This window comes from Nerophis ophidion, linkage group LG12 (genome assembly GCF_033978795.1).
Source record: "Nerophis ophidion isolate RoL-2023_Sa linkage group LG12, RoL_Noph_v1.0, whole genome shotgun sequence".
Classification (NCBI taxonomy): domain Eukaryota; kingdom Metazoa; phylum Chordata; class Actinopteri; order Syngnathiformes; family Syngnathidae; genus Nerophis; species Nerophis ophidion.
In genome coordinates this window covers 28,276,810-28,290,372 of record NC_084622.1, presented here as the reverse complement: position 1 = coordinate 28,290,372, position 13,563 = coordinate 28,276,810, and the positions used below count along the sequence as shown (strand labels likewise).

The following is a 13,563-nucleotide window of genomic DNA, read 5'->3' as shown; positions in this document are numbered from 1 at the left end:
TATCTTTGATGTAATATGAAACTCATGCTAATTTCGAAATGTTTTTGTTTCACTTTTCAACTGTAAAAAACAGACAAAACATGTACAAAGTTTGCAATATTTTATTTGTATTTAACAAAAATCGAACCCCGAAAAGTATGCATTAGTTGTCCTCAAACCCGTGAGGCAAATTCTTTGACGAAGCATGACAATGTCATTACTTATTTTTCGCCTGTAGGGGGCAGCGAAGTAGAACAAATGAATAACCCCATAAAGAAACCCTGACTCCCATGATACGTTTACAACCAATGTAACATGGGAACAGTATGTAAAATAAGTAATAACTGGTAAGATCAAAACGACTACAATTCATCCAAAAAGTTTCCAACCTGTAGAAATTAAATCAAAATGATAAAGTCTTGTCAGGACGCACTACTATAAACATTCTGGACTAGGCTTTGGAACTTTTCGACTTGCATCATTGGCAAACATATTTTGGTGTCCACAGGCATTAAACATCAAATAAGTGCTTTCCTGTAAAAGTGTAAATTTAAAGGCCTACTGAAACCCACTACTACCGACCACGTAGTCTGATAGTTTATATATCAGTGATGAAATATTAACATTGCAACACATGCCAATACGGCCTTTTTAGTTTATTAAATTGCAATTTTAAATTTCCCGTGAGTTTTGTTGAAAACGTCGCGAAATGATGAAGCGTACGCGTGACTTCACTGACTGTCAGGAAATATTAGCAGCTGCACCACTCGCGGCTAAAAGTCGTCTGCTTTAATCGCATAATTACACAGTATTTTGGACATCTGTGTTGCTGAATCTTTTGCAATTTGTTCATTTAATAATGGAGACTATAAAAAACTGCTGTTGGTGGAAAGCGGTGTATTGCAGCTGTCTTTAGCAGCGAGACACAGCCGATGTTTGTTGTGAAGCGGAGCGGTCAAGCGAACATGTTTTGTCTACGTGAACCAGCATGTTTTTGGATGGGGAAATTGTGATATATATTTTACCGGAGAAATCATTGGATTATTAGTCGTCCTGCAGCAGCGGCAGCTGTGAGCTTGGCTCCTCGGCTTCTCTCTGAGACACTTCGTGTTCACCGCAGCCATCCGACCTTGAGATATGTCTTTACATTCTTTAAAATCTCAATAAAACACTATTAAAACAATAAGCAGATAAGGGATCTTCCAGAATTATCCTAGTAAATGTGTCTTAATTACATCTGAAACGCTCACAATGCCGTCGCCCGCAGCCGTCGCTTTTTTTTCTTTCTATTCCGTCACTATCAATATCCTAATTCACGAATCTTTCATCCTCGCTCAAATTAATGGGGAAATTGTCGCTTTCTCGGTCCAAATTGCTCTTGCTGCTGGTAGCTCCCATTAAAAACAATGGGAATATGTGTGGAGCTCTGCAACCAGTGACGTCACGCGCACATACTTCCCGTACAGGCAGGGCTTTTCTATTAGCGACCAAAAGTTGCAAACTTTATCGTTGGTGTTCTCTACTAAATCCTTTGGCAATACCGCGAAATGATCAAGTATGACACATAGAATGGACCTGCTATTCCCGTTTAAATAAGATAATCTCATTTCAATAGGCCTTTAAGTTATACTAATAATAATAAAGATAAGCATACTGTAGTAATTAAAATTCTAAAGGTCCTACTAGAAAATAATGTACAAAATGTAAAAAAAACAAAATAGGTTACAATTTTATGAATTAAAATAAAGTAAAATGTAATCTCCATGTTTCACAAGTTGAGTCATGTTGTAGTGATGACCTTCAAATTCGTCATGGCGACGTCTCCTGTGTGGTCTTTTTGCAACGATAGTTGGCCGCCACCACCAAGTAACTGTCAGGCGTCAGGTCCTTGATGTTGAGGCCTTTGCTGCTGACGGGGGACGTCTTCCCCTCCACGCGGGAGATTTGAAGCATACGGCAAGGGTCGTGCTTGAGTAGGTAGCTCTCGAACGTCTCCCAGCCGCCTCCTACGCGAACCATCACGTGCTTGTTGTGCAGCATCTGAACACACAAGCAGGATTCAGACTTATAGACTTGAAGGAAGGACCGATGTCAATGGCGCGAACCCTAAGCTTTGTTTGGCCTTAAACAAGATTTTGTAATTGCCGACAAATTCAATATTAAGTAGGCGGAATGTGAGTTTTAAAGTCATACATTTTTGGCTAGGAGATCAGTTTATTGTCATTGCACTTAAAAAGCCCAACAAAATCACATTTTCAGCACAGGCCTTTCAAGAGCAGACATACATTGAACCAGGTGACAGAACAGGAATGCTTTTTTTTTTTTTTTTGTCCTGTCCAGGTTCTCAGGTAAATCATATAGTTGATGAAGATGCCCATATCGGCTGTTCAAATTTACTTTAGAAAAGAGAAGTGTAGGATACTTCTCTTGTTGCCTTATTGGAATTTGACTTTATTAAATTTATTTATATTATCATTTGGTGCAGCCGGGCCAGAGCAGGAGGGGATAGAAAGAGAAAAAAAGGAAGACAGAGGGGGAAATTGTGGGGATAGGGGGATTAGAAGGACAAAAACAACAGCAAACACAACAACAATAGAACAACACCAGCACATACGATATGTACAAATATGATCGTAAAAGTGATAGCAAGGAAGCAGTAAGGGAAATAAATAATATAGTAATAGCATTGCACATTTTTACACTACAACTGGAGCAATACAAATACCAATAGAAAAAGCGCTATTGATCATGAACAATACCAATAGTTTACACAGTTTGTCCCGGGGCCCCGGTAATGACCAAAAGGCACCCAGGACAGCACCACTTAAAGTGGGAGAGAAAATAAGAAAAAGTCGGGAAAAGTCCAAAAAAGTCATAAAATCATACACAGAATGGAGATCCACAAGTCCCGCCGCAGGCCCTGGGCTACCTCTATTATCAACAATACAGTTGTTCAAATGCAACAATACGTAAACATAATAACTGGAGAGATTAAAAATTAAAAAAAAAGGAATACCAAAAGATGGAAGGGAAGAGAGAAAGGCAACCTATATTAATCTTGTAGATTGTTATAGTTACAATGGGTTAAGCTTTGTCAGTGTGCCATGTGCTACTCAGTTTCCCCTAGGACAGTGGTTCTTAACCTGGGTTCGATCGAACCCTATGGGTTCGGTGAGTCGGCCTCTGGGGTTCGGCGGAGCCTCCGCCATAAAGGTAAAGACACATCCGACTTATCGTGTAAATAAAAACTTCTCCCTATCAGCGTATTATGGATCCATTCTTGAGTTTGAAAAAAGAAAACATTTTATTTTTCAGCAAAGAAGGGTTCGGTGAATGCGCGTATAAAACTGGTGGGGTTCGGTACCTCCAACAAGGTTAAGAACCACTGCCGTAGGACAACAACATTGATATATGTTTGATGAAACGTGATTATGTTCTTGAGTGTAAGTATGTATATGTACAGAATGTGTATAGGAATGTTTGTACTGTAAATGTATATGTACAGCAGGGGTCACCAACACGGTGCCCGCGGGCCCCAGGTAGCCCGTAAGGACCAGATGAGTAGCCCGTGAGCTGCCTCTATTTTTTAAATTGTATTTATTTTCTAGCAAGCTGGTCTCGCTCTGCTCTAAGAGAGACAAAACTCAAACAGAATTTGAAAATCCAAGAAAATATTTTAAAGACTTGGTCTTCACTTGTTTTAATAAATTCATTCATTTTTTTTACTTTGCTTCTTATAACTAGCAGAAAGACAATTTTAGAGAAAAAATACAACCTTAAAAATGATTTTAGGATTTTAAACACATATACCTTTTTACCTTTTAAATTCCTTCCTCTTATTTCCAAACAATTTAAGTCAATGTTCAAGTATTTTATTTATTTTTTTGTAAAGAATAATAAATACATTTTAATTTAATTCTTCATTTTAGCTTCTGTTTTTTCGACAAAGAATATTTGTGAAATATTTCTTCAAACTTATTATGATGAAAATTAAAAAAAAATGTTCTGGCAAATCTAGAAAATCTGTAAAATCAAATTTAAATCTTATTTCAAAGTCTTTTGAATTTCTTTTTATATTTTTTGTTCTGGAAAATCTAGAAGAAATAATGATTTGTCTTTGTTAGAAATATAGCTTGGTCCAATTTGTTATATATTATAACAAAGCGCAGATTGGATTTTAACCTATTTAAAACATGTCATCAAAATTCTAAAATTAATCTTAATCAGGAAAAAATACTAACGATGTTCCATAAATTATTTTTTTAATTTTTTCAAAAAGATTCGAATTAGCTAGTTTTTCTCCATTTTTTTTCAGTTGAATTTTGAATTTTAAAGAGTCGAAAATGAAGATAAACTGTTTCAAAATTTAATTTTAATTTTTTTCGTGTTTTCTCCTCTTTTAAACCGTTCAATTAAGTGTTTTTTTCATCATTTATTCTGTATAAAAAACTTTCCGTAAAAGGAAAAAAAATGTACGACGGAACGACAGAAAGAAATACCCATTTTTATGTATATATATATATTAAAGGTAGATTGAGCAAATTGGCTATTTCTGGCAATTTATTTAAGTGTGTATCAAACTGGTAGCCCTTGGCATTAATCAGTACCCAAGAAGTAGCCCTTGGTTTCATAAAGGTTGGTGACCCCTGATGTACAGTATGTGTATATGTATGTTTGTACCGTGAATGTGCGTGTAGATGGACGATCTTGCAGTATGTAGGTATATACTGTATTTTTGTATGTATGTGGGAGCGTAGGTACCTATGTATGTATGTTTGTATGTATGAATAACGGTGTGTGTGAGTATATGTGTGTTTGTATGTACAATATATTTGACTCTCAATGAGCGTGGGAGCCAGAGTAAGGCCCCAGCCGCCCAGACAGCCCAACCCAAACAGCAGGTATGTTGCCCAGGGACCACCGGCCACACGCAGCCAGGCCGGCCAGTGACGGGAACCCCAGAGCCCGGCCCACCGCGCCGCCCGGAAGAGCCAGCAGCAGGCCTCAGACAGACGCGCCCGGCCGAGGACAGGGAACGAGAGAAGCAGTTGACGGCCAGACCCCAAGCCAGAACGGGAATGCTGATGGGTCGCTCCAAGGGCGGCGCCTCGTAAAATGTGGGAATATGGGAAACATGGGGAGGAAAAAAGAGCAAGCCACAAACTAAACTCTTGGTTGGTTTAGTTAAAGACCAGGTAAAAACCTCTAACAAAGCACATATACATATTACGACGTACAACTCGAGACTTACGTTAAGACGAGACAAGTCAAAGGCGTGGGTGTCCACCTTTGATGAGTGCCAGAGAGAAAGAATATCCATCCATCTATCCATTTCTACCGCTTGTCCCTTTCGGGGTCGCGGGAGCCTATCTCTGCGTTTCGGGCGGAAGGCAGGGTGCACCCTGGACAAGTCGGCAAGCCCTGGGTTGAACTCAGGACCTTCGTATTGTGAGGCAGACGCACTAACCCCTCTACAACCGTGCTGCCCCAGAAAGAATGTAAGACTTATATATGATTATAAATCTGTTAAATGTCCCTTTACTTTATAGTATAAGTTAGAGATTGTCTGATTTATGTAGAATTATCACTGGATAATAATAATCATAATTCATTGTTATGTTATTAGTACATCTACTGAGGGTTAAGTCTTCCCTGTCTTTAAAAACTAGGGACACCTCTGTTTTCAACTTTCATCAAGTTTCCCTGAATGCACCACAATTATCTGCTATGCCGCAATGAGATTCAAAAGTGAAACTTAAACATTGTCATGGTCAGCTTAGCCTTAGGACCCCAACGTAGAGCAGAAAAATACATGTGAATCAATCAGAACAGGAGGACTCAAAAAGGAGTGAGGAAAAAAGAACTATAACATAACAAATGTGTGAGGAGCAGAAAAAGCCCACAGAAGGTGTGGAGAAGTAACAATTAACACTACAACCGTAACGCCGGGATTAAGCCACTGGAAACCAGAAGCATGAGTGGAGCCAAAACAGAGGAGACATACACAACTGGGAGGGTGAACCATCAGGAAATCTACTAGTGTTGAGTGAAGAGATTTGGAAAGGTTAAGTATAGTCAAAAAGAAATGGGTATCAGGTGAGTGCACAGGTGGCCACGCCCTGTGACCCAGAAACCAGACACTGCAACACAAAGAAGATAGGCGGCAGGTCATGGCAAACATAAGTTTGTTCTATGTGCCAGCTTGCCACAAATAGATTTATCTTGTTTTACTTTTCTTCTATCAATTCATCCTGGCACCCAAATGTTGGTGTTGTGTGTGAATACATAACTATGAGCTTTGAGAAACATTATGCCGTCCGTGTTGAGTGAAGTGTTCCATGCTAAGTTTGGAGCTACCATGAGGAATAGGATAAGATCGGATATACTTTTATTCATCCCACAACGGGGAAATGACATTGTTGTAGTGCAGGTTTAAGCCATTGTACATCTTCACAGGGGGTGTAGGTTGTGTTACACGTTACACATTTGATTCAAACAACCGTACTAATGAACCAAGACAGCAAATTGGATTTGGTCGTTGGTGACATTGTCTTTTAATGAAGAAACAAAAACGTCTCACAGATATTTTGCAGGTTGTGGACTTGCAGGGCTGGACCACGCGGGTTACATGCACCACTTTGATGCTAGAGATTACTGAATTGGGTTGTATGCAAAGTAAAAGCAACAAAAAGTCCATACTAATAAATGCCACTGAACCCAGTAACTATCTCATGAGAATTCAGTAGGAAGTACGACGTACGGTAAGGTTATGTAGTATTAAGCGGGACTTAAGCTCAACACACTCCACAAACATGTTGTTAAAACTATAACTTGACCCAAAAATGCAAAATGTTCCGATATGAAAGCAGTCGGTGTTAAGACGATGACATTTGCATTCGAGCAAGCGATAAAGTTTGTCATCAGAACCAGAAAAAATAGTTATAATATGTATTTTTTCCCACAGAGTGAAATGTGCACAAACAAACTTGTGTCATCGTCTTAAAAGTGACTTTTCCTGGTCCTTTCTGGGCAGACTGAGCATGTGCAAATAATCTTGGGATACAGGAAACGTCTTGTCGTGGGAACATTAGTAAAGAAAATACAATTATTATTTTTTTGGTGGATTGTATTTGAACGAGACTCTCAAAAGAATGCAGCTGGTGAATTGGGACCCAACTATAATGTAACTAGTAGTTTTACATTAAAAAAAAAAAAACATTCTGCCCAAGCAACAATTGACCACACTTTTGAATTATACCCCCCAAAATCAGTACATTTCTATTTAACAATGTTGAATAGAGGTGGTAATCTTTGGGTACCTCATGATTCAATCCGAATCTTAGGGTGACTATTCAATTCAGAATCAATTCTCGGGACAACATGGTTCTTGATTCAAACTGATTCTTGCATTGCTTGGTATAGGGCTGGGCGATATAGAAAATTTTGTCTCTGCGATATAGAAAATTACTATATCGTGATATTGGAGCATACAATCTCACGCAGTTGCTTTTAGCTGTGGGTGTTACACTAAAGACCCTTCTCACTCTTTCTTCTCTCCTCACGGAGACGTAAAACAAGCGCACCTTCCTACATACGTCACATAAGGTATACGTCCTCGCGGAGCAGAGAGGTAGTGGCATGGGTAACGTTAGCTGTGGTGCATGTTGTAATACGAGGGAAAGAAGGTGCGAATCTGGTAACTAATGAAGGAAGAATTCATTCCCAAGAAAAACAGCAGGGGGTCCATCGTCTGGCAGTGGATTGACTTCAAGTGGGAATATGTAGAACATCCATCCATTCATCATCTTCCGCTTATCCGAGGTCGGGTCGCGGGGGCAACAGCCTAAGCAGGGAAACCCAGACTTCCCTCTCCCCAGCCACTTCGTCTAGCTCTTCCCGGGGGATCCCGAGGCGTTCCCAGGCCAGCCGGGAGACATAGTCTTCCCAACGTGTCCTGGGTCTTCCCCGTGGCCTCCTACCGGTTGGACGTGCCCTAAACACCTCCCTAGGGAGGCGTTCGGGTGGCATCCTGACCAGATGCCCGAACCACCTCATCTGGCTCCTCTCGATGTGAAGGAGCAGCGGCTTTACTTTGAGTTCCTCCCGGATGGCAGAGCTTCTCACCCTATCTCTAAGGGAGAGTCCCGCCACATGGCGGAGGAAACTCATTTCGGACGCTTGTACCCGTGATCTTATCCTTTCGGTCATGACCCAAAGCTCATGACCATAGGTGAGGATGGGAACGTAGATCGACCGGTAAATTGAGAGCTTTGCCTTCCGGCTCAGCTCCTTTTTCACCACAATGGATCGGTACAACGTCCGCATTACTGAAGACGCCGCACCGATCCGCCTGTCGATCTCACGGTCCACTCTTCCCTCACTCGTGAACAAGACTCCTAGGTACTTGAACTCCTCCACTTGTAGAACAGTCAACCGTAATTTGTCAAGTGTGGGGCAAAAGCTTTGGTATAAAAAGTAGAATTACTGCTAAAATGTAGCATCCCCTAAAAAGTCACTTGCCAGAGAGTGAAGAGTGCTTGAAACTTCGCATGTCAACATCTCCGTTCGGTGCCACACCAACAAAATGCCGAGGCAACCATTTCCACATCAACACCGTATGAAAAAACTAGTCAACAACAGAAGGAGATAACGTCCAGGAACCTACCACATAGCGAAGGACATACACTATTTGATTTCCTATTATGCAGCTCATTTTTATTTAAAAGTTATTGAAATATCTTGTGTGACATCATGCACAAAAGTGCACTTCATTTGTTTTAAACGATTGTAGTAGTTTTCTGTACAAAAGGTGCACTTTAATTTAGTGTTGTTTTGATTTGTGATCTTAGTGACATCATGCACAAAAGTGCATTAATAGCTTGTTTTTAAAATGTCTCTGACAATCTTGCACTTTCTTTTTTGAAATAACATGAATGTTTGTGCCACTGCTTAATAACTGTTTAATAAATACACTTTTGGTCAATTGACTTAGTTGTGATTTCCTTCTCTGCATGAAAGTTTAAAATGAGCATGTATTAATGCAGTATGAAGAAGAACGTTTTAATGTAGACACATAGAATCATCATACTGCTGTGATTATATGTATCAAGTGTTCATTCAAGGCTAAGGCAAAATATATATATATATATATATATATATATATATATATATATATATATATATATATATCGTGTATCGCGATATGGCCTAAAAATATCTAGATATTAAAAAAAGGTCATATCGCCCAGCTAGGGCTATGGCGATATTAAAACTTTCTTAAAACAGGTTACAAAACCTCTTTTTGGTTGCTGACGCATGACGTACACATGCAGAAAGTAAGCCAGGATATAGTCTAAAAATATAGTTTTGAATAATTGATTCTTAAATACTTAAATATGAAAAATGTAGATTTCTTGAAAATTGTGAATCAATTTAGAATTGGGATGAATAGGAATCGATTTCTTTCAAGCACACCTAGAGTTGATTGCACCTATTGTCTAACTGTTTTTTTAATAAATAACTTTTTTAATGCAGATTTCGGTTTGTTTTATTGTCCTTGAAAGACAAACTCAAGACTTAAAAAATAAAATGCAGATAATGTACAAGAGAATACAATGCGGTTGGACCCACTTTCTTTTAAACTTAAAACAGTTTTTGTATAAAATAGGATACATTGCATTCAACATTCAATAACCAAAACTACTTTTAACTGCTTTATCATGAGAAATTGCATACTTTTGTTGTACATTTTTCCCCAGTGTTTGCGTCAACATTGTGATTCTTGCCCACATCCGGGACACATTCTTGAGCATGGCTACCATGGCAACCTGCTGAAAGAAATAGGAGGCTGACACATTCTTCAAGGCCATCAATATAAAAGTTTCTCACAGGATAAGCATCAGCCAACAACCTCATCAACACATTATTACTGTGTAAGACAGAATGTCCTCTTCAGAATGAGGACTAAATGAACACTATAGAGCGCTGTGGTGGTTAATTGGTTCCGAGATCCTGGATGTGGATTGTCACTTCAGTCTGAGATATTAGACTTCCTGCCCTGCAGCCAGCGGTGTAACATGCAACATTTATAAGCCTCTTAGAAGAATCAATCTGGAGGCCATAGGCAGGGTGGTGCTTCCAATCAGCTGCAACAGGCCTTCAGGCTGTGTGACTGTGGTTTTAATGGACAAGAATGTTTCAATCACGCTGCTTTGGGACACAACCCGTGCTGGAGAGACTTGCTCCTCAGCAAAATGGAGAATGATGGAAACCCGCGAGCGTAGTCTTGACAGCTCCTCTTTCGCAAACATGGCGGAGTCAGTGGAACAACAGCAATGTCATTTATTTAGTCCTAGAGCCTCACTATTGCGTCCTTCGCTTTTTCGGAAAAGGAGCTGCGGGCATTTTTAATTAAAGCGTCTTTACTGAGTTGACAGACGGACAGAGGTCAAATGATATAGCACACACACTCAAATATCAGAAAATATATAATAAAGCTTACTTTTGACCGACTGGCACTAGTAAAGAATTCTATTCATTTCATGATGACTTTTTTGCAGTGGTGCTTTGCAAGATGTGTTTCTAACACTTTGGACACTTTACTCAGCATCATAAGAGGAACAAACTATATACAGTGGGGCAGAAAAGTATTTAGTCAGCCACCGATTGTGCAAGTTCTCCCACTTAAAATGATAACAGAGGTCTGTAATTTTCATCATAGGTACACTTCAACTGTGAGAGACAGAATGTGAATAAAAAAGTCGAGGAATTCACATTATAGGAATTTTAAAGAATTTATTTGTAAATTATGGTGGAAAATAAATATTTGGTCAACAATTCAAAGCTCTCACTGATGGAAGGAGGTTTTGGCTCAAAATCTCACGATACATGGCCCCATTCATTCTTTCCTTAAGACGGATCAATCGTCCTGTCCCCTTTGCAGAAAAACAGCCCCAAAGCATGATGTTTCCACCGCCATGCTTCACAGTAGGTATGGTGTTCTTGGGATGCAACTCAGTATTCTTCTTCCTCCAAACACGACGAGTTGAGTTTATACCAAAAAGTTCTATTTTGGTTTCATCTGACCACAAGACATTCTTCCATGTGCTCTCTGGCAAACTTCAGACGGGCCTGCACATGCACTGGCTTAAGCAAGGGGACACGTCTGGCACTGCAGGATTTGATTCCCTGTCGGCGTAGTGTGTTACTGATTGTAACCTTTGTTACTTTGGTCCTAGCTCTCTGCAGGTCATTCACCAGGTCCCCCCGTGTGGTTCTGGAATTTTTGCTCACCATTCTCATTTTGACCCCACGGGATGAGATCTTTCGTGGAGCCCGAGATCGAGGGAGATTATCAGGGGTCTTGTATGTCTTCCATTTTCTGATAATTGCTCCCACAGTTGATTTTTTCACACCAAGCTGCTTGCCTATTGTAGATTCACTCTTCCCAGTCTGGTGCAGGTCTACAATTATTTTCCTGGTGTCCTTAAACAGCTCTTTGGTCTTGGCCATAGTGGAGTTTGGAGTCTGACTGTTTGAGGCTGTGGACAGGTGTCTTTTATACAGATAACGAGTTCAAACATGTGCCATTAATAGAGGTAACGAGTGGAGGCTAGAAGAGCTTCTTAAAGAAGAAGTTACAGGTCTGTGAGAGCCAGAGATCTTCCTTGTTTGAAGTGACCAAATACTTATTTCCACCATAATTTACAAATAAATTCTTTAAAATCCCTACAATGTGATTTCCTGGACTTTTTTTTCATATTCTGTCTCTCAGAGTTGAAGTGTACCTATGATGAAAATTACAGACCTCTGTCATCATTTTAAGTGGGAGCACTTGCACAATCGGTGGCTGACTAAATACTTTTTTGCCCCATTGTATACAGTTTATATATATATATATATATATATATATATATATATATATATATATATATATATATATATATATATATATATATATATATATATATATGTATATGTATATAATATATATGTATATAAATATATATGCACATGTATATATACACATATATATATAAACATACATATATATACATTATATATGTATATATATATATATATGCACATACATATATATATATATATATATTTATGTATATATATGCACATATATATATACACACACATATATATATATAAACATACATATATATATATACATATATACATACATACATATATACACCCGCATACATATACACACACACATATACACATACACACATACATACATATATATATACATACATATATATATATATATATATATATATATATATACATATATATAATACATACATATATATATATATATATATATATATATATATATATATATATATATACATATATATATATATATACATATATCCATCCATCCATCCATCCATCCATCGTCTTCCGCTTATCCGAGGTCGGGTCGCGGGGGCAGCAGCCTAAGCAGGGAAGCCCAGACTTCCCTATCTCCAGCCACTTCGTCTAGCTCTTCCCGGGGGATCCCGAGGCGTTCCCAGGCCAGCCGGGAGACATAGTCTTCCCAACGTGTCCTGGGTCTTCGCCGTGGCCTCCTACCAGCTGGACGTGCCCTAAACACATCCCTAGGGAGGCGTTCAGGTGGCATCCTGACCAGATGCCTGAAACACCTCATCTGGCTCCTCTCGATGTGGAGGAGCTGCGGCTTTACGTTGAGCTCCTCCCAGATGGCAGAGCTTCTCACCCTATCTCTAAGTGAGAGCCCCGCCACCCGGCGGAGGAAACTCATTTCGGCCGCTTGTACCCGTGATCTTATCCTTTCGGTCATGACCCAAAGCTCATGACCATAGGTGAGGATGGGAACGTAGATCGACCGGTAAATTGAGAGCTTTGCCTTCCGGCTCACCTCCTTCTTCACCACAACGGATCGATACAACGTCCGCATTACTGAAGACGCCGCACCGATCCGCCTGTCGATCTCATGATCCACTCTTCCCCCACTCGTGAACAAGACCCCTAGGTACTTGAAATACTCCACTTGGGGCAGGGTCTCCTCCCCAACCCGGAGATGGCACTCCACCCTTTTCCGGGCGAGAACCATGGACTCGGACTTGGAGGTGCTGATTCTCATTCCGGTCGCTTCACACTCGGCTGCAAACCGATCCAGTGAGAGCTGAAGATCCCGGCCAGATGAAGCCATCAGGACTACATCATCTGCAAAAAGCAGAGACCTAATCCTGCGGTTACCAAACCGGAACCCCTCAACGCCTTGACTGCGCCTAGAAATTCTGTCCATAAAAGTTATGAACAGAATCGGTGACAAAGGATAGCCTTGGCGGAGTCCAACCCTCACTGGAAACGTGTCCGACTTACTGCCAGCAATGCGGACCAAGCTGTGACACTGATCATACAGGGAGCGGACCGTCACAATAAGACAGTCCGGTACCGCATACTCTCTGAGCACTCCCCACAGGACTTTCCGAGGGACACGGTCGAATGCCTTCTCCAAGTCCACAAAGCACATGTAGACTGGTTGGGCAAACTCCCATGCACCCTCAAAAACCCTGCCGAGAGTATAGAGCTGGTCCACAG

At 40.1% G+C, this 13,563-nt stretch overlaps 1 protein-coding gene across 2 annotated transcripts in view; it reads right to left on the bottom strand.

Moving 5' to 3' along the window:
* Window positions 1–83: 83 nt before the first annotated feature.
* The window catches only part of LOC133563236 (growth arrest-specific protein 2), an 83,280-nt gene continuing 69,800 nt past the window's right edge, over window positions 84–13,563 (bottom strand). For both annotated transcript variants that reach the window (XM_061917256.1, XM_061917255.1), the window contains exon 8: window positions 84–2,019. In XM_061917256.1, the coding sequence (XP_061773240.1) occupies window positions 1,789–2,019 (231 nt within the window). In that variant the 3' untranslated portion in view covers window positions 84–1,788. The remainder of the gene's footprint in view (window positions 2,020–13,563) is intronic.